Below are 22,449 nucleotides of genomic sequence, written 5' to 3'. Positions count from 1 at the left end.
AACGGAGGTCCGTGAGTGCTTTGACAGTCAACAACCGTGTCGACCGTACGTGCGATCACGTCATCATCGGTGTCCAGCCGATAGGAATTTCTCAGGTGTCACGTATGAATGGGGGTGCCGCCACCTCATCCTTGGGAAGCCGAGCAGGGGACTGTGTGCGCTTTGACACCTGACTGACGCGCCACTGCTCGCTTCCTCCTGTGTGCTCTACAGGACAGGGGGCGGTGGACTGTGCGTGCGTGCGTCGATTGCATTACTCCGCGAGCGGCTCTGTAGGTCGTGCTATGAGCTATTTGGACAGTTTACAAGTACTGAGCGTGTCTACACATCAGCGTGAAGAATTATTTAGGAGCAGTTTGCTATTGTGTACTGAAATTACAAGTTGGTTACGTGTCTGTTGGCTGTGCAACGTGGCCCCAGGCACATCAGGGTTGATCTTTTGTGTCAGTGTGATAGATATAGTCTATCGTTAAATAAGTCTTCGTTTATGTCAGGAAACGGACAACAGTGTCCTCTGCTGGTGGTATTGAGTACTACACCTCGTGGGGAACACAGTGTTTGCCGCAATTATGGATAACTGTACTTGCGTCAATAGCTGTGTCACGGTGGCGTCCTTTGGCGGCGACGAAATGTACTAATTCAGTTGGGTTCTGGAGCTCGTGGTGAATCACTAGGTGGTAGATTACGGTACTTCCATCATCACCTGACGTCACTGCAGCATCCTCTAGTGGCATCGATATGAACTAAGTCAGTTGGGCTACGGACTCAGTGGCGAATACATTGGGTGGTGGTGCTGCCTCTAATTGTTTAAATAAAGGCTGGTGTATGATTTCGACAGTTGACGATTAGTAAGCAGAGTCTTTTAGAAGGATTATTATTTTGACAATTTAGGAGTTGTTTAGCTATCTGTACGTAAATGTATTGCATTATTTACGAGTGATTCACATGTCTGTAGGCTGTCCAATGCGTTATTTCTGACGGTTCACAATTAGCAAGAGTGTGTGTAGAGCCTTATACGTGAGTTATGTAGGAGTAGTTTGCAGGTCTGTATGCCGTGGGGCATGTCAGAGCTTGTGTTCTGTGATACATATACTCTATCCCTAAATAAAATGCTCCCAAATAAATAAAGTACATTCCTTCCTCTCTCCATCAGTCTAGTGCGGGCTGAGTCCTTTTACCAGCAACCCCTAGGAAGAGGTTGCGTCCTTTAGGCTTAGGGTAGTGGTGGTGGGCTTCGTTTGCAACAATTTTCTTAGGTTGGTAGCGAAAGGGCAAGTGACCTTTCTTTAGTGCTAGAATTCAAACTCGGCGCCGGTTCCTAGGAAGAGGTGGCGGTCTGGTCCTGGAAAAGTAGTTGAAACTAGGTAGTTGAAAGTATAGTGAACGCCTTTTCTTACCTGCATGAAAAGTAGTTGAAAATAGGTAGTTGAAAGCTAGCGAAGCCCTTTTCCTAAGTACATGAGAGAGAAGTTAAAAATGGTTCAAATGGCTCTACTTAAACCTAACTAACCTAAGGACAGCATACACATCCATGCCCGAGGCAGGATTCGAACCTGCGACCGTAGCAGTCGCGCGGTTCCAGACTGTAGCACCTAGAACCGCTCGGCCACTCCGGCCGGCTGAGAGAGAAGGCATTGCAGTACCTCTCTCTCTCTCTCTCTCTCTCTCTCTCTCTCTCTCTCTCTCTCTCTCTTTCAGTGCTTGACTGCAGGTGGGGTGAACTACGATCTAGGATTATGTAATGGGAGCATGCTCTAGCTGTGTCCTGGACCATGCGGATTGAATAACGGTACTCGAGTCATAGTTAGAATATTTACAGGAGACTATGTACAGAGCGTGTATTGAGGTGGCGGCCGAGGGTGTGTGACGCAAGCGGTCAGACGCCGGTGGCGCGGCGCGAGAGAGAGCGGACGATCTTGTGTCATCAACCGACGTCACGGTAGCGCCCTCTGGTGGCCACGATATGAACTAAGCCAGTTGGGCTCTGGAGCTGGTGGTAGATACACTGGGTGCAGCCATTTTGAATGACGGTACTTGCATCACGATCTGACGTCACGGTGGCGCCCTCTGCTGCCGTAGATTTGAACTAAGCCAGTTGGACTCCAGTCACAGTGGAGAACACATGTGCTTGAAATTGTTTAAGTAATAAAGACAAGTCCTTTTTCCCGCCAGTTTCTTAGGTGTGACGCATTATGATGTATGAATTAGAACTTCGCGTCATTATTTTTGGGGGGGGGGGGTGGAGGTTAGGTTAGTGGAGGCAGGAAAAGTGTCCTATCTTCCCGCCAAAATCCGTCATCTTGATTGACGTCACGGCTGCCGAGACCTACTTTGAGGTGACGTCATCTTTGGGGGAGGGGGGCTGTCTATGACGTCACAGCTGTCATCTTGGATGACATCATGCCCTGTTGCCAAGTCTACATGACGTCATCTTTGATGATGTCGTTGTCAACATCTTGGATACATCTGGCAACAATGGAATGTGGGGCGACACATACGTTGCTCTACTACTAGTCTGATGAAAGAAAGAGACTTCATTCTGAAAGGATGAAATAAATTTGGACACAAAGCCAACCATCAAAAGCGACATTGGTTGAGTGTACCTAGCATGGTCCTGTTGGGCCCATATGTGAATAATTAAAAATAAACATTTTTATAGAAAATAACAGGGAAAGTAATTATTCGAATCCAGTAAACGTCTAGTTGCTAAACCAATAACTGGGACGGACTCTACCGAGAGTACACGACCGAGGCAGGAAGTAATGCTAAATCACACAGCAGCCCACAGAGCGCACCGAGTGACACTGTCGGCCGTTACACACATTTTACCCGAGATTTCTGTGTTGGTTACGAGCATAAAGATTTTCAATTTATAAGTTAAGTGTGTTTATTTGTGTCAGATGTTCAAAAATGGTTCAAATAGCTCTGAGCGTTATGGGACTTAACTTCTGAGGTCATCAGTCCCCTAGAACTTAGAACTACTTAAGCCTAACTAACCTAAGGACATCACACACACCCATTCCCGAGGCAGGATTCGAACCTGCGACCGTAGCGGTCGCGCGGTTCCAGGCTGTAGCTGTGTCAGATGTGTATTATTGTAAAGTTTTCAGTGCATAATTACAATTTGATGGCACTCCGATTTTTTGGTTAATATTGATGGCTACCAGTAGTTCTATAAGAGAGCCCTCTTTATCAGTTTGCTGCATGATATTGCTTCCGACTCCAAGGGACGTCATCCTAAACTATTTAAATATCTGCTTACGGTACTAACTTACGGCCGTACTAACTACATCTTAGCTCCCTCGGTGCAACGGATTTGTCCAGTGCATCAGTACAGCTCCAAATTCACTTCTGACGGGCTAAGAGCTTGTCTCTTTTTTCAGAGATATCACATCTCCTTCCTTTTTGCTTAATGCTACAGTCTTGGACTTGTCCCATTTTCGATGCCTCTGGTCAAGATGACTTGAGTCACACTTGCCAGTTAGTGTTTTATTCTTTGTAAGGGAGTCATCGGAGAAAACTGCTTTTGTAAGCCAGAAATCTCTGGTCGTAAACCCTCCGGCAGACGAAAGTAGACACTTCGTTCTTAGTAGGGTTCGACTCACTGCTCTCTGTGCTTTGACTGCTGCTTCATTTCCGGCTTGTACTGATGTGTCAGCCACAGTACCGTACCGGTGGACAAACTCAGTGGGATTATTTTTGAACAATTGGAAAACGTTTAGTAGTTAGCTGTCACAGTAACTTATTTTCAGCTCCAAAAGTGTTGCATGTTCTCAGACAAGTGCAGATCAACAAACTGTATTAAGAGGACCATCACACACGCATGCAAAACAGTGCACGGCAGCACGTTTATTACCTAGCACACGATGTACCAGGCGTAACCATGGCGATAATTACAGGCGAAATACATCAGCACGTGATTAAAACAAGAAAATAATGATATGTCCCTTATATTAATAAGAATTCTTTCTTTACAGGATGTAGTTATTGTAAGTCAAAGACAAAAATTCTCAGCCAGACTATGATGGGAGAGTCTAAATACGTGTCGCTCAAGGAGATGAGAATGGAGAACGTCTGGAGGCAGGTGTGAAGTCGCCGTCTGTGGCTCCGGCTGGACTGGACCTCTGACGTCCGCAGCAACCCCCCACTGGCTGTCTGTGCTGAGGAGAAGTCTCGGGTCACCTCTGTGAGCTCCACGTAAAACTGCCCATGTCGTGCCTGATGTCTGCCACGAAGCATCGCACTAACGTCTCCCTCCTGTAGTGCTCTGCAAAGTCTTAGGTGGGTGTGTCCATATATCTAGTTGTCCAGCTCACATTCTCCAGCTCGCCAACAAATCGTTTAACAATAAGTGCATCTTTTTTACTGAAAATACACTCTCTGAGGCTAGACGAGTACATTCCAGGCTGCTCTGGAAGAATTTAGTTTGAGCTAGGCTGAAGTTCAGAACTTATGGAACCCGTGTTACGGCTTTACGTGGTTTTGCTCGTGGACTGCTCGTCCGACCATTCGTGCTCTCCGAGTCAGTGACTGCAGTGACTTTACAGATTATCTGTCCGAGAGTGTCTTATATTTGCTGCGTACCGAGTCGAGAAGTCGAAGTACCTTGAACAGATGGGAATTTTAGAGAACGTTATCGCCATGGCAACAATGGAAACCGTCTGTACTGAGGGCAGCTGGGGTGACGTGTGGTCTTGTGTTATCGTGTTAAAGGATAACGTCCCTGAGATCTCGAAGGTAGGGTACCACCGACAGTGCAGCAGCTGCTGTCAAATGACCGGCTCCGTACTGTGCACCAAAGGGCACCCCACACAATGGCGGCGTGACAGTGACGAGTGACACCTGGGAAGCTTTTTTCCTCGGAGCCTCCACGCTGGCAGTTATCCACTCCGATGCTGTACTCACGACGGGGACTCGTCTGTAAGGATACGACACGGTGCCTCTCCCCTGTCCGGCCTCATTGCCATTTTCACGTTGTCGACATTTCATTGGTTAGTAGTGTCGATGCAGACAGAAACAACAACAGCTTGTCTGAGCAGTCAGTGTGCAGACCTGTAGGTGACGGGGAAACATTCCGCAGGAGCTTACAAGCTGGAGGCGACGTGCGAGAACGTGGAGCGGCTGTCGGCGGCGGCTCCGGCCGTGGCGCGCCTGCTGCAGCTGCAGAGCCCCGCGGAGGAGAGGGAGAGGGGCTGCGCCGGCGCTCTGGAGCAGGTCCGCGAGTTCTCTGAGGGGGCGGCAGACGAGTTCTCCGTCCAGCAGTGGTGCCTCATCGCAGACCACCTGGCCGGCTCCTGCTCTGTACTGGGGTGCGTACGCCACTTGAGGCCACTTCCATTAATTGTACACTTGATCCCCTTTTCCTCTTCTTCAGTTTGCTCTGTACACTATTTACTTTCGCTGTCTTCCGAGATTAACATTGTAAGTGGCGTAGGTAAAGGAAATCGCCATGTGTAAGTGACGTTGACTTAAGTGGTGTTTATGATATGAGGGGAGCCCTGAGCTATATCCAGATGGCTAAAAGAGCCACACGCAAATGGAAATGCTATCTGACATTAAAATCAAAGTAAAAGATCGGGTCGCCACTAACTCTAGCCACACGACAAGTAAGATGTTCGACAGAGTTGGAAAATTATTTAATTTAGTGATAAGAAAAAAATTTATAAAAGAACATTCATTGTAATGTCACTCGTAAAAATGGGATGTAATTATTAATATGATCCAGGGATTGTTCACATGAAACAAATATTAAAATACAGTAAAAAGTGTATGAACACTTGGTGTGACGTCATAAGCGAGTGACTGCGTGTGAGATCGCTCTCTAAGTTTTTCATATATTTTTAGGTTTCAGATACATATTTTAACGGTTTTTGTGATAATATTTACTATATAAGTGACTTATTAGTGGTTTCTTCATTCACCTCTGCCTTTCTTGTGTTGTGACTCGATATTTGTGTTTCGTATCGAGCAACGTAACCTCTTACCTGTGTTTACATTCCGCGCTGACCAGTTGCAGCTGTAGCGGCGCTTCGAAAGCTAAGTACTAATTAATTGTTTGTGTATAGTGGTTTATTTAGGAACTTCAGTAGTCTTCAACCGGAGTTTTTTGTGTTCTCTGATGAAATAATTTCAGAAGAACCTTTTGGGAATTGTTTTCAGATTCGTTACTGTGTCATTAGACGTTTGATTCTCTCTCTGTATTAGTCTTTTGTTTTATTCACATTTGTTGTTTATTAATACTGTTAATAATAGTAGTTACTTCCCTTGTAGAGTAAGTTTGTGTTTATTGTAGTCAGGTTTTTAACATCTTCTTATTGTAGTAGCGGAACTTAGAAAAAGTAAAATTTTACCATGAGTAGAAGTGTGGGATTTGCCGTAGGTTCGTGAGTAGTGGATTGCGGTGTGAGACTTGTTCGAAGTATTTTCACTGGGGGGAATGCAGTGGGGAAGCCAGTGGGCATTCTGGTGAGATCCTCTCCTGGAACTGCAAGTTATGTAGCAAGAGTAAGTTGATAGAAGAGCAGGAGCGTAAGATCTGTGCCCTTCAGGTGCAGTTGAAAAACGCACAGGAGGAGCTAGATAGGATGAGGAGGGAGAAGGGGGTTGGGGAATGGGAGCTGGCTGTTGGCAAGAGATCTGCTAGGAGAAGAAGATTTTCAGATAGTTTTACTATTGGTGTTTACAATAGATATGACCAACTGGAATCTCTAGTAGCTGTAGATGTAGGAAGTACGCAGCAGACCTCAGTAGTTACGGTGGCTAGAACAGTTGCAAAGTCGAAGAGGAAGAAGAAGGTTCTGCTGTTAGGTAGTTCCCATGGCAGAGGTGTAGGCCAGCAGTTGCAGTAAGTGCTGAGGAGTGAGTACCAGGTCACCAGCATTGTGAAGCCTAATGCAGGATTGGCTCAGGTGACTGTTAACATAGGGGGGTTATGTAGGGATTTTACTAAAGAGGATCAGGTAGTGATTGTGGGTGGGGCTGGTAATAGTATTGATAGGGATGGGGAGTATGACATAGATGGTGACCTGGAAAAGATAGACACTCAGACTGGCAACATGAATGTGCATTTCGTGGAACTGTTTCAGCGTCAAGACCGGCCTCATCTTGATACAGCCGTCAGGCGTAATAACATGAGACTTGGGGGTGCGCTGATGACAGAAAGCATGGGTCACATTTCAGTGGTGTCGGTGGAGTCTATCAGCAGGACGGGTTTCACTAGACATGGCCTGCATCTCAACAGGTATGGGAAGGGGAGGTTGGCAAAGCTTGTAGGTGATAGCATAGGTGGGGTTGGTGGGATCACTCATGGGAAAATTCCTGCAGTAGTGGGTGTTAGAGCTGCACCTTTTTTAGATTGAAGTCAGCTAATAGGTATTCCTGCTTAAGGGAAGTCTCTCTAACAAAGGAACCACTTTTGACAAAGCTTAGGTATCCGAGTAATGAGGGAATTAGTATATTTCATCAAAATATACAAAGTATTAGAGATAAAGTTAGTGAACTGCTTATAGATGTTGACTCTGAAATTATTGGTATATCTGAATGTTTCTTAAATAAGGAGATAATTCAGAGGCTTCCTTTACCAGGATACAGGTTGGCTGGCAGCTTTTCGAGGAGCTCTTTGCGGTGTGGGGGAGTAGCCATGTATGTGAAAAACGGCATCCCATTTGAGTCAATTGATGTTTCAAAGTACTGCACTGAAAAGGAGTTTGAATGTTGTGCAGGTGTGGTTAAATTTAACGGAGCTAAACTTCTAACTGTTGTTGTTTATAGATCCCCAGACTCCAATTTCACAACATTTTTGCTAAAGCTAGAGGACGTTCTTGGTTCACTTTATAGGAAATACAAAAAGTTAATTATTTGTGGTGACTTCAATATTAATTGTATAAGTGTTTGTGCAAGGAAGAGGATGCTGGTAGACCTCCTTAATTCATATAATATTATGCAAACCGTATTCTTTCCAACGAGAGTGCAAGGGAACAGTAGAACAACCATAGACAACATTTTTGTTCATTCCTCATTACTAGAAGGGCATTCTGTTAGCAAAAAGGTGAATGGCCTTTCAGATCATGATGCACAAATTTTAACTCTAAAAGATTTTTGTGCTGCAACACGTTTTAAATATAGTCATCAGCTGTTTAGTAAAGCTGATCCAGTTGCTGTAGAGACCTTTGTAAACCTTATCAAGGAACAAGAGTGACAAAATGTTTATAGTGCTGATACAGTAGACGATAAATATAATGCTTTTTTCAATACTTTTCTCGTGTTCTTTGAAAGTTGCTTTCCGTTAGAACGTTCAAAACAGGGTACTAGCACAAGCAGGCAGCCTGGGTGGCTGACTAGAGGGATAAGAATATCTTTTAGAACAAAGTGGCAATTATATCAAAACGTTAGAAACAGTCAAAATCTAAATGCAGCAGCCCATTACAAACAGTATTGTAAGGTGCTTAAAAATGTTATTAGGAAGGCAAAAAGTATGTGGTATGCAGATAGAATAGCTAAGTCTCAGGATAAAATTGAAACCATATGGTCAGTCGTAAAGGAAGTGGCTGGTCTGCAGAGACAGGTCGAGGATATAGAATCAGTGCATAGTGGGAATGTCCGTGTTACTGATAAGTAGCATATATGTACAGTATTTAATAATCACTTTCTGAATATAGCAGGTGAACTAAATAGAAACCTAGTCCCAACAGGGAATCATATAGCGCTCTTAGAAAAAAGTGTTCCGAGACTGTTACCTGAAATGCTCCTCCATGATACTGACAAGAGGGAGATTGAGTTAATAATTAAATCACTAAAGACCAAGAACTCTCATGGATATGACGGGGTATCTAGCAGAATACTGAAGTATTGTTCTATGTATGTTAGCCCAGTACTTAGCCATATCTGTAACTTTTCCTTTAGGAGTGGGCGGTTTCCTGACCGATTAAAGTACTCGGTAATGAAGCCACTTTATAAAAAGAGAGACAGGGATAATGTTGTCAATTACAGACCTATTTCTATGCCATCAGTGTTTGCTAAAGTTATCGAGAAGGTTGTATACACAAGCATTTAAATTCACATAATTTGCTGTCAAATGTTCAGTTTGGTTTTAGAAATGGTTTAACAACTGAAAATGCTATACTCTCTTTTCTCTGTGAGGTTTTGGACGGATTAAATAAAAGGTTGCGAACGCAAGGTGTTTTCTTTGATTTAACGAAGGCTTTTGACTGTATTGACCACAAAATATTACTGCAGAAGTTGGACCATTATGGAGTAAGGGTAGTAGCTCACAATTGGTTCGCCTCTAACTTTAAGAACAGAAAGCAGAAGGTAATTCTCCGCAATATTGAGAGTGGTAGTGATGTTCAGTCCCAATGGGGCACTGTTAAGTGGGGCGTTCCCCAAGGGTCGGTGCTGGGGCCACTGCTGTTTCTTATTTATATAAATGATATGCCTTCTAGTATTACAGGTGATTCAAAAATATTTCTGTTTGCTGATGACACCATTTTTATAGTGAAGGATCTTGTGTGTAATATTGAACAGTATCAAATAATGCAATTCATGAAATAAGTTTGTGGCTTGTGGAAAATAATTTGATGCTAAATCACAGTAAGACTCAGTTTTTGAAGTTTCTAACTCACAATTCAACAAGAACCGATATTTTGATCAGACAGAATGGGCATATTATAAGCGAGAAGGAACAGTTCAAGTTCCTAGGCGTTCGGATAGATAGTAAGCTGTTGTGGAAAGCCCATGTTCGGGATCTTGTTCGGAAACTAAATGCTGCTTTATTTACCATTAGACCATTAGAACAGTATCTGAAATAAGTGACATTTCAACACGAAAAGTAGTCTACTTCGCATATTTTCATACGCTTATGTCGTATGGTATTATTTTTTGGGGTAATTCTTCTGATTCAAAAAGGGTATTTTTGGCTCAAAAACGGGCTGTTCGAGCTATATGTGGTGTAAGTTCGAGAACCTCTTGTCGACCCCTATTCAATAGTCTGGGAATTCTGACATTGCCCTCACAGTATATATTTTCTTTAATGTCGTTTGTTGTTAGCAATATTAGCCTATTCCCAAGAGTTGGCAGCTTTCACTCGGTTAATACTAGGCAAAAATCCAATCTGCATGTGGCATGCACTTGCTTGACTCTTGTGCAGAAAGGAATGCAGTATTCTGCTGCATCCATTTTCAATAAGCTACCACAAGAACTCAAAAATCTTAGCAGAAGCCCAAACTCTTTTAAGTCTAAACTGAAGAGTTTCCTCATGGCTCACTCCTTCTATTCTGTCGAGGAGCTCCTGGAAGAGCTAAAAAATTAAGCAAATTCCAGTGTTACAGTGTTGATTTTCTTTGTTTAAATTTACGATTTGTCACCTGAATATTTCATTTTATGTGTTTCTAATATCGTGTTATAATTTCATGTATTGACTCGTTCCATTACCATGGAGACTTCTCCTTAATTTGGTCCCACGGAACAATAAATAAAATAAATAAATAACAAGAGCAGCTTGCAGCAACACTCCTGAAAACAAGATCTATTCTAAAGAATTTGTTGTAAGTAAAAAGGGAACACTAATTATTGGACCTGTGCGCATGGAAAACGTATGGATGGGCTAACAAGGAAGCTACAAGGTCAATGGCGTAGGTAAAGGAGACGTAACATCGGTACAGTGGATAAGACTTGAAACAAAATTATTTATTTCTTAAGACATTGATATAAGACATCTATATAACTGCTGTTGCCTGGTGACTACGAACAACTGCTTGTGAAACGCTACACAATTCACAACAGAATCTCTTAATGTAGAATCGCAGTCGTTATTAGAGGGAGTCGGGAAAGGCTTAATACTCGCATTGAGACCCACATTCACTCAGAAAACATCAAGGACGGCACCAACACCAACATGCAACGAAGCTAGCAGGTTTCTTCCGCCGTGTTGAGAAATGATTAGATAAAAGAGTAAATCTGAATATCACGGTTACATTCAAAACTGAACCTCGGTTTGGAGAAACGGCCTCAACGAGTACCACACATACACGCTTATACGCTTAACATGAAATCACAAACTAAAAATACAATTGAATAATCCGCACAGGATATGTTCAATATTCCAAAATCAGAGCAATAAGTAAACTCTAGGGCAGAGGCAGGGGGCCACAGGAAAGTAAGCTTCACAGTTAACTCGTGTGCCCATGTCGTTGGCGGAGACACAGTTTCAACGTACCGTGGTCAAATTTTAGCAACATTAAACCACGCAGCCGCGAACAATTAACATTTTACACGGGACACATTTGAATAGACAAAGGGTAATGGCGGAGGGCTAACAAACTCTAATATTAACCCATGTGAATGCTTTCCAACGGACATATAGTAATGAAACAAAGAAAATTCACAAAGAGGCAAAAATTGTCAAGATTCGGAAAAGATTAGAATGTATACATACACAGTCGCAGGCACACAAACATTAACACTAAACAGAGGGCGCACTTCCTACGTGAGATCGCTTCAACATATGCAACACCTTTCTGCTACGTTCTCCTTACAGACCACATTCTGCATTAGGTATGAAACTGAAAGTCTGCAAAAACCATGCATTCCTTGCTGCGACCCAACGTAACAATCTTTATAAGAGAAAACGAATAAAGTGTCTTTTTGCTGGGTACCATGGGACCATGGAAACAGTATCTGCCGTAAAATGCCTAGGAGTAACTATCCAGGACGACCTTAGATGGAATGACCACATAAAATAAATCGTGGGAAATGCAGCTGCCATATTCAGTTTCATAGAAAGAATCTTAAAGAAATGTAACTCATCCACGAAGGAAGTGGCTTATAAGGCACATGTTCGACCGTTTCTTGATGATTGTTCATCTATAAGAGATCGCTACAGGATAGGACTGGTAGAAGGGAAGGTAAGATCCAACTAAAAGTGACATGTTACTTCACGGTATCTTTTAATTCGCACAGGGGCGTTACGGAGATGCTCAACAAACTCCACTGGCAGACGTTACAAGAGAGGTATTGTACATCTCGGAGAGATTTACTATTGACATTTCCATAGAGCACTTCCTGGGAAGAGTCGGACAACATATTACCTCCTCCCACATACGTCTCGCGTAATGACCTCGAAGAGAAAATTCGAGAAATTAGAGTCAATGCAGAGGTCTACCGACAATCATTCTTCCCACGCGCTCTTCGCGAGTGGAAGGGTTGGAGGGCTCAGCTAGTGGTACAAAAAGTACTCTCCGCCACACACCACTCCGCTTGCGGAGTATCATGTAGATGTAGATGTAGCAGCCAAGGGATTGTGTAGTGATTCTCACTTACTTTAGTGTACTATACCCCTGCATGCTGTCACCTCGTTATCGTGGTACAGTGTCATGTGTGAATGGGAGTAAGAGTGGCTGGAAGTGATCGATAATAAACTGCGTCTAGCGCAGTCCACAACGCGGCCACGGTGTTATCCTTGTCGCCCACGAAGATGGGATGACGTTCTCCTGACTGGTCTCCACGTACGCCACAGGCCTCCGACTCGGACGAAAGGATTCATTCTCTGGCGAGAGGCCCCCCCCTCCCCCTTCAGCACAACGTGTGGTGCTTGTGCTGTTCTCATCTCTGTGCGCCACATTTTACTAGACTGTGTTGTATTTTCGGACAAGAGGGCAACGGCAGATTTGCCGGCAGATACGCCCTTTATATTAAGTGACGTTCAACCAAATTTGATGTGGCCTTTAAGGTTTTGTAGTGTGTCCTACTCGATTCCGAAAAGTTTAGGGAGACGTTTTTAATGTGTTAACAGGGTGACTGTCTCAGCTATGTGTTTTTGTAAGTAATCAGTCAGTTACATTTCACTTTTTCTATAGGCTCTTATATGGTTTTACATCTGTTTCATTACCAGGTGTAGCACCCTCCACCTTTTCTCAGTTGTCTTCAACCATGTGAGATAGGGTGATTATGTGGCTCAGTGCGAGTGAGGTGGAAGTGAGCGCACGAGCGTCCTTTTGTAGACTTCCTCCTCACTGTGTGCAACAGGTTTAGAGATGTTATCCACATTCGCTTGTTTTAATGAGTCTAAGGACGCTGATAAAGGCGTCCACAAGATACACTCACACACACACACACACACACACACACACACATACACACACAGGCAAATTAGAACATGCAAATGTTAAACCTCTTCATAAGAAAGGTGATAAGACAGACTTAAAGAATTATCATCAAATTTCGTTACTGACATCGTTTTTGCAAAATTTTCGAAAAACTAGTGTACTCAAGAGTACTCGCACACTAAACTGGAAACAATTTACTTAGCATGTTACACTTTCGAATCCAGGAGGGTTGCCTATTTATACATTCCCTCATCATACATTACAAACCTTAAATAATAATATATCGCCAGGTGGTATTTCTTTCCAAGGCATTTGATTGTATAGATCATGTTACTCCCTTAGAAAAACTCGTTTTCTGGAATTACTGGCTTTATGCACAGCTGATCTGAATTATATTTAAGAAACAGAATGCAAAAGTTGTGCTGAATAGTTCAGACAATGTCGGAAAGCTAGAAAATTTTAGTGAGTAGCGGGAAAAAAAATCATAGATGGAGTCACACAGTTTTCAATTTCGTGTCCACCCTTATTTCTTGTACATGTGAATGACCTTCCAGTTAACAACCAATAAGCAAATCTGGTACGTCTGTACACGATACTAGTGTCATAATAAATCCCATTAGAAAGAAAGCAACGCAAGAGTTGGTAAATTGTATTTTTCAGAGGATTTTAAGGTGGTTCTCTGAAAATGGACTTTCCCTGAATTTTGGAAAAACACACGACATTCAGTCCCGTACAGCGATTAGAATCATACCAACTGATGTAGCGTATGAACATGAGTGAGAAAATAGAGCGAAATATTCTGTATTTTTCGGTGTACATGTTGAGGAGAACTTGATTTCAGCTACTTTCACTCTTCATATAATTGCTAATTTTGGACACCAACATATCAACCTCCTGACATATTTTGCATATTTTCACTCAATAATGTCTTACACTACAATGTTCTGTGGAAATTCATCACTTAAAAAGAAAGTGCTGACTGCAAAAAAGCGATGTGTTTACCCATGAATGTCGTTTGGATACCTCTTTAAGCAGATAGGCATTTTAACTGCGCTGTCACAATACATATATTCGCGAATGAAATTTTATTTTTACTTATTTATTCATTTTTTATTTACACGTCAAGTTCCGAAGGACCAAATTGAGGAGCAAATCTCCAAGGTCATGGAATGTGTCAGTACATGAAATTACTACATAATCAACAATACAAAAAGAATAACCTTAATTTTTCGAGGAACTCTTCGATAGAATAGAAGGAATAAGTCATGAGGAAACTTTAGTTTCGTTTTGAAAGCGCGTGGATTACTGCTAAGATTTTCGAATTCGAGTGGTAGCTTACTGGAAATGGATGCGGCAGTATAGTGCACACTTTTCTGCAGAAGAGCTAAGGAAGTCCGATCAAAATGCTGGTTTGATTTCTACAGAGTATTAATTGAGTGAAAGCTGCTTTTTCTTGGGAATGAGATTATATTGATAATCAATGTCAGAATACCCAGACTCATGAACAGGGGTCGACAAGAGGTTCGTGAACTTACACCACCTATTGCGTGATGCGCCCGTTTCTGAGCCCAAAATATCCATTGAGGATGGAAAGAAAAACCCCAAAATACAATACCATGCGCAATAAGCAAAGTAGACTAATTTTCTTCTCGAACGAACACTCACTTCATATACCATTCGAATAGTAAAAATTGCAGCATCAAGTCTTTGAACAAGTTCCTGAACATGGGCTTTCCATGACAATGTCAACAGTTCAGTTTTACTAATCGTATGCTCATTCTGTGAAATGAAAACGTCATGTTTTGTTGAATTGTGTGTTAGAAACTGTAAAATCTGAGTTACTGTGATTTAGCGTTAGTTTATTTTCTACAAGCCATGAACTTATGTCATGAACTGCACTATTTGAAACCGAGCCAATGTTGGACACAACATCCTTTACTATCAAGCTAGTGTCATCAGCAAATAGAAATATTTTAGAGTTACCTATAATACTAGGAGGCATATCATTTATATAAATAAGGAACAGGAGTGGCCCCAACACTTGTAACCTCCCCCTCACTTACCGACCTTAATGACAGTGAAAGATGAAACCGCGTGTACCTAATGGGAGTTTTGGAAAAGCAATCGTCACCGAAGTTAAGCTGTCGGTAAAGAGGGAGGAAAGGGTTACATCTAAATGAAAGGAAATGTGCTAATGAAACTGGTGGAAATTAATTTTGAAAAGGGGTAAAGTTAATGAAGAAAGTAAATGTGCAGCTGTTACGTTAACAATTAACTAGCGGTATTTAGGTATTTGAGATTTGGGGGAAATCACGGTCGCCAGTCCTAAGGACAATTACTATAGTTACTGAAAAAGAAAGGTTATTACACATATAATTAGCACTAGAAGCGTGGCAACTGAAGGTTGACACGTGTAGTGTGAAAACTGAAAGTTTGTCAGAAGTAATAAATTTCGCTACACCCTGACTTAATTTAGCAAAGAATTAATAAAACCGGAAAATCGAAAGTTAATTTAGTGACTGAAGTTAATAGTGAGCTTTCTTTCTGAAGCACATCGAAATTCAGTAAAATTCGGTTAGTCTTGGACTACCTCAACAATCATTTCAAAAAAACTACTTGAATCTACGCAATTTGGAAATAAGAGATTTAACTTTGAACTTGAATTAAATGATTCTGAACAATTAACAATAGTAAAATTTAGTACGTACCAAGCTGAGCTGCAGTCACAGGTAAGCTAAAATACGATAACAAAACTCGCACTCTTAATTTGTGCTTGTGTAATCTGAATATTGTAGCCAGCTAACTGAACTTTGAAATTAAAGCAGTGAAATAGAATTAGCTATATTACTTTAGTGCTGGCGTTTAAATTTCAACGACACTCGGGTTCATTTCGGGAAAGGAAGGGACCCTGCTTGGTAATGCAATTGGGACAATGAGCAACAAAGGTTCATGCTAAGTTGCTGTTGTTATAGTTACGAAAATGGTACAGTTTGGAAAGCTGAGGTCTGCCATACAGTTCTAAAACTTTACTTGCTTCCAGTCTTCCTTGATGGTTGATTGAAGGTTTGAAGCCGTCGATCGAGGAGGTGGCGACAGTCACTCATTGTCGGCCGTCGCTGTTGCAGAAGCTGGATGTTGGCGCGCCTTCTTCTCGACACGGTCACCAGACGAAACGGGCTCTTGATGTGCGCTAGTTAATGTTTCCCGTCCGCGACACCATATCAGAAACTATCATCGCAAGTCGAGCGCAATTACATGCTGCCAAACCCCGAAAGCGCGGCAACTCGCGGGAGCGTCACACAACACACCTGCTCCACTCGCTACCCCCGCCGGACTCCTTCCCTCTCAGCCCGCGCTCCACGCGGCAGAGTTCACACTACCAAAGATCCTACACACTTTGATTCTTCACACGACCTATCGATGTAATCGTTCGATAGCAGTTTTCCCTAGGTAAGACCCAGCGTGAAATACAAATAATATTTACAAAACAACCAACTATACATCGACATAAATGTATAAATATATATATACAAACAGTAAAACAATTACAATATACAAAGAGACAGAAATGTCATATCTTGAGGTAACAAAGCAAGGAAAAAAAATAATAGTACAATAGATGGAAATAGGAGGATATGCATTTCTGGCGTTACACACTGATCCCTGGGGCACCACCCATTTGAATGTACCCCACTCAGACACCACATCGCAGCCATTCTCAACATTGTGAATAATGATCTTTTGCTGTCTGTTGCTAAAGTAAGAGGTGAACCAATTGTTGGCTACTCCCTGTATTCCGTAATTGTCCAACTTCTGGAGCAATATTTTGTGATCAACACAATCAAATGCATTACTTAAATCAAAAAATATGCCTAACGTCCGAAACCTTTTGTGTAACCCATCCAGTACCTTACAGAAAAAAGAGAATATAGAATTTTCAGTTGTTAAACGACTTCTAAAGCCGAACTGCAGATTTGATAGAAAATCGTGTGATACAAGATGATCAATTATCCTTACATACACAGCCTTTTCACTAATTTTAGCAAACACTGATGGCACAGAAATAGCTCTAAAATAGTCTACACCATGCCTTTCTTCCTTTTTATAAAGCAGCTTTACTACTGACTACTTTAACCGTTCAGGAAACTGACCATTCCTAAAGGAAAAATTACAAATATGGCTAAATAAAGGGCTAACATGTGCAGCACAGTACTTTCATATTCTGATAGGCACTCCGTCATATCCATGAGAGTCCTTAGCCTTCAGTGATTTAATCATTGACTCAATCTCACCCTTGTCAATATCACAAACGAGTATTTCAGACATCAATCTCGGAAAGGCATTTGCCAAGAGAGCTATATGACTCCCTGTAGAAACTAAATTTTTATGTAATTCACCAGCAATGCTCAGGAAGTAATTGTTAAATACTGTGCATGTATCTAATTTAACAGTAACAGGATTATTTTGACTACGAACTGACTTTATATCGTTGACTTCGAGCTGCTGACCAGACACTTCCTTCACAACTAGCCATATGGTTTTAAATTTATCCTATGAATTAGCAATTCTATTTGCATACCACATACTCTTTGTCTTCTAATAACATTTTTAAGCATCTTACAATATTGTTTTTAATGGGCTACAGTACCTTGATCATGACTACTTCCACCATTCTGATATAATTCCCATTTTGTTCTACATGATATCCTTATCGCACTAGTCAGGTACCCAGGCTGCCTATTACTGCTAGTGCCCCATTTAGAATGTTCTAATGGAAAGCAACTCTCAGAGAGCATGAGAAATGTGTGAAGGAAAAAATTACATTTATCATCTATGTTATAGGCACTATAATCAATCTGTCACCCTTGTTCCTTGACAAGGTTGAAAAACTCTCTATTGCTGTTGGATTAACTTTCCTACACGTGACATTTATTTGAGTATAAAAGCCTTTAGTGTTAAAATTTGTGCATCATTGTCTGAGAGGCCATTCACCCTTTTGCTAACAGAATGCCCATCTAGGAATGAAGAATGAATTAAAATGCTGTCTATGGCTGTGCTACTGTTCCACTGTACCCTAGTTGAAAAAAAAACACAGTCTAAAACAGATCATATGAATTTAGGAGATCTACCAACATTCTTTTTCTTACACCATTATATACAAAATTTGTACTGAAGTCACCACATGTAACTAATTTCTGGTACTTCCTACAAAGTGTATCAAGAACCCTCTCTCCCTTGAGCAGAAATGCTCTGAAGTCAGAGTTAGGGGACCTATAAACAACAACAATTAGGAGTTTAGTTTCACTAAATTCAACGGCCCCTGCACAACATTCAAATATCTGTTCGGTGCAGTGCCGTGATACGTCTGTGGACTCAAATGGAATAATGTTTTTGCGTACATAGCCACTCCTCCACCCCACAAGGAACTCCTTGAAAAACAGCGAGCTAATCTGTGTCCTGGTAAAGGAAGCCTCTGAATTGTCAAATTATTTAAGTGGTGTTCCGATATACCAATAATTTCAGAGTCAGCATCTATAAGCAGTTCACTACCTTTATCTCTAATACCTCTTATATTTTGATGAGGTATGCTAATTCCTTCTCTACTGGGATACATGATGTCATCTGAGGGTGAGCCCTTAGAGGTTCTTCCTTTAAGCATGTATACCTATCAGCTGACTTCAATCTAAAAAGGATGCAGCACTAACACCAACTACTACAGTAATTTTTTCATGAGTGATCCCAGCACCGCCCACTACACTGTCACATGATTTCATGATCATTCCACTCATTCCACTTCCTCTACCTTAGGAGCACATCTAAAATCCTGTGGACACACTATAGGTAATAAGGAAAATAGCTTGAAATTAATACACAAAATTGGTAAATGTGTAGGTATGAACTTACTACAAGAGACTGAGATTTTGTGTATTATTAAACTACACACTAACAGTATTTTAGGAGCCAAAGAATAAATTTTAGAGAATTTCTCTGAGTTCTAAAACACTGACTGGCTTTTTGATCAAGGAGGTTCTTATATTGTACATCTTCTTTTATTTTCATAGTACAAGTGTAATAATAAGGTTTTTAGGTCATTATGATCTTCAATGGTTTTGCAATCAGTAAAATGAGATATTTAGATAAATTAGGAAGGACTATATGTCGATTAATGGATACTTAAATTTGTTTCAACTTCTACACTGAACTTAAATTCATTGTATGCATCATTCTATGTAATGTAGTTTGCTTACACCTCGATATTCCACAGATTGGATAGGGGAGTATTAATTGGATAAGGAAGCATGAGGAAGGTGAGGGTCGCGCAAGTAGCCTCATGCTGAGCAGTGTTAAAAGCAAGATTGAACCTTGGCAATGACGAATGCCACTTGTTCTGCACGTTAGCATGATAAATAATTAAGGATACCTTTAGGTCCCAGTTAACATGCTCAGCAAACGAAGGCTGGGGATATTAAGGTGCGGTGGTAACATGTTTGATGGCATTATTGAAGAAGAACTTGCAAAACCTTTTTGAAATAAATCCGGGTGCATTGTCGCTTTCAGGTTCTTAGGGGGACCAAAGAGGATGAAAACTATAGTAAGATGGTTAATGGTGCTACGCGTCCTAATCTCCCTGCTGGGGAGGAGCCACGTGAAGTGGCTAAAGGTATCCACGATGACCAAAATATAGCGGTTCCCATTCTTGGTCCTGGGTAAGGGTCCCACGTGATCAGTGAACACCTTATCCATAGGGGTAAACTCTTGGTCGGATTGCAATAATTCCTGACGAATGTTATCTCCCGCTTTCCCGATTTTACAGGCCTCACATTGCCTAACTAATCGACGGACATCCTTATACATCGCGGCCTAGGTGACATGCTGGCACCTTTTTGGCCACCCCTAAATGTCCTCCTAGGAGTGAAGTATGAAAATACTTAAGGTGGGCTGAACAAAGATCTGGGGCAAGCAAATCCTATCCTGATTGGACCTGCTGAACCGCTAACATAGGACTCCTCTCTGTAAGGTATGACTGTGGACCTCCTCCCAGTTCAACACGGCCTGCCTAATGGGCCCCAATATGTGATCCTGCGACTGTTGCTCTTTGAGGTTAACAAATAGTTCAGCGATCTCGGACAGGACAGTTCCAACGAGGATAGCGTTCTGGCAGATTTCCTTTTTAAGATGTTCCCCTTTCTCCTCAAACATGCGGGTCAGCACATCCGCGATCTGGTTCTCGGCCCATTTAATATGGTGAACCTTAAAAGGAAAGGCTGATATGCATAACACCCACCTAGGAATACACCCGGTTTCTCTGGGCCTGACTAATACCCGGCTTAATTCCTGGTTATCTGTCTCGAAGTCGAACTCCCTATGCTCGAGGAGGAGGAGGAGGAGGAGAGTAGTGTTTAACGTCCCGTCGACAACGAGGTCATTAGAGACGGAGCGCAAGCTCGGGTGAGGGAAGGATGGAGAAGGAAATCGGCCGTGCCCTGTCAAAGGAACCATCCCGGCATTTGCCTGAAGCGATTTAGGGAAATCACGGAAAACCTAAATCAGGATGGCCGGAGACGAGATTGAACCGTCGTCCTCCCGAATGCGAGTCCAGTGTGCTAACCACTGCGCCACCACGCTCGGTCCTATGCTCGAGATAGAACTTAAACTTCTCCAGGGCGAACAAAACAGCAAGAGCTTTATATTCGTACACGGAGTACTTCAGTTCGACCTCGGACAGACACCTAGAGGTGAAGGCAACAGGACGTCTATCCCCTTCAATTTTCTGCAGGAGGGCGGCAGCAATGCCAGTGCTTGACTGGACAATGAAACGGTGATTGAAGTCAGGGATGGCCAAGACTGGGGGGGGGGGGGGGGGGGGTTGGTGAGGGCAATTTTCAGGGCGTCAAAGGCGGCTTGTTGCCTCTCTCCCCAAATGAAGCTCACCACTTTCTTGCGTAAGTTGTTAAGTGGGGCAACGAGCTGTGCGAAATTCGGAACAAACTTCCTGAAATAATTGGCCATCCCAATGAAACTTGCGACGCCCTTCTTACTGGTGGGCAGGGGAAAATTTGTAAGACTGATGGTCCGCTCCTGGTCGATACGGATCCCGTCATGAGAAATCAAATGCCAAAGGAAGGAAATTTGCCCGCATCTCGTGGTCGTGCGGTAGCGTTCTCGCTTCCCACGCCCGGGTTCCCGGGTTCGATTCACGGCGGGGTCAGGGATTTTCTCTGCCTCGTGATGGCTGGGTGTTGTGTGCTGTCCTTAGGTTAGTTAGGTTTAAGTAGTTCTAAGTTCTAGGGGACTTATGACCACGGCAGTTGAGTCCCATAGTGCTCAGAGCCATTTGAACCATTTGAAGGAAATTTGTTCTCTGGTCAAGGCGATCTTGGACGGTTTAACCGTCAGACCAGCACCCTGCAGTCTCTCCAGATCGGATTCCAAATGATTTAAATGTTCGTCAAAGGTCTTACTGAAGACGACTACATCATCCAAATAATTATAAAGGAATTCAAACTTGATGTCACCAAAAACACTGTCCAACAGGCGAGATATAACAGCGGTTCCAGTCGACAATCCAAACGGGACTCACTTAAAATCAAAAAGATTCCAGTCGGTACAAAGCACAGTAGCCCTTTTGGACTCTTCCGCCAACGGAATCTGATGGTAAGCCTGATTGAAGTCGAGGACGGCAAAATACCTAGCGCCGGCAAACCAGGTGAAGCAGTTACGAAGGTCAGGAAAGAGAACGGAATCCAGAACCTCATCCTGGTTGAGTTGCCGGTAGTCGACAACAGGCTGGTATTCTCGTCCCTGAGCCTGCGGGACTAAGAACATTGGGGAAGCGTAAGGGGAGGTTGATGGTCTGATAACCCCTTCACGCAACATAGCGTCGACCTTCTGGCGTAGGATCTGCATTTTAGGAGGGGATAACCGATAGGGGGTTTGGTGCACTGGGACATCATCAACCAAGCAAACTTTATACTCTATCCTATGGGTTACTCCCAATCCGTCAGGATAACGTTGCAGTACCTCGAATAGTTGTTGAGCTTGGGGCCTGTGGAGGTGGACGAGGTGAAACTCAGATATAACCTTATTGACCAGCACGAGACGCCACTGACTAATCTCACACGAACAAAACTCTATTTTCTGGTCGCGGAAAAATTTAAAGGAAAAGGTCCTCCTGTTGACATCAAGGATAATTCCGGTGTGCTGAATAAAATCGCAACCAAGCAACAGGGTAACGGGAAGTTTTCTCACCAACAGTAGCTCTACCGGCCAGGAAAAACCCGCCACAGACAACTTGACCCATACCTTTCCCTCCGGGGCACTCTGTCCACTAACTGTTCGACACCACTGA

General features: G+C 42.6%; 1 protein-coding gene across 1 annotated transcript in view; it reads left to right on the top strand.

Annotated features, from left to right (window-relative positions):
- The window catches only part of LOC126160950 (uncharacterized), a 55,200-nt gene extending 36,183 nt beyond the window's left edge, over window positions 1-19,017 (top strand). Inside the window, exons 2-3 of the mRNA XM_049916943.1 lie at window positions 5,081-5,309; window positions 18,993-19,017. Of these exons, the coding sequence (XP_049772900.1) occupies window positions 5,081-5,309; window positions 18,993-19,017 (254 nt within the window). The remainder of the gene's footprint in view (window positions 1-5,080; window positions 5,310-18,992) is intronic.
- The last annotated feature ends 3,432 nt before the right edge of the window (window positions 19,018-22,449 follow it).

This window comes from Schistocerca cancellata, unplaced genomic scaffold (assembly GCF_023864275.1).
Source record: "Schistocerca cancellata isolate TAMUIC-IGC-003103 unplaced genomic scaffold, iqSchCanc2.1 HiC_scaffold_1168, whole genome shotgun sequence".
Taxonomy (NCBI): domain Eukaryota; kingdom Metazoa; phylum Arthropoda; class Insecta; order Orthoptera; family Acrididae; genus Schistocerca; species Schistocerca cancellata.
The sequence above is the reverse complement of the archived record's forward strand: the minus strand, read 5'-3'. Positions and strand labels throughout refer to the sequence as shown.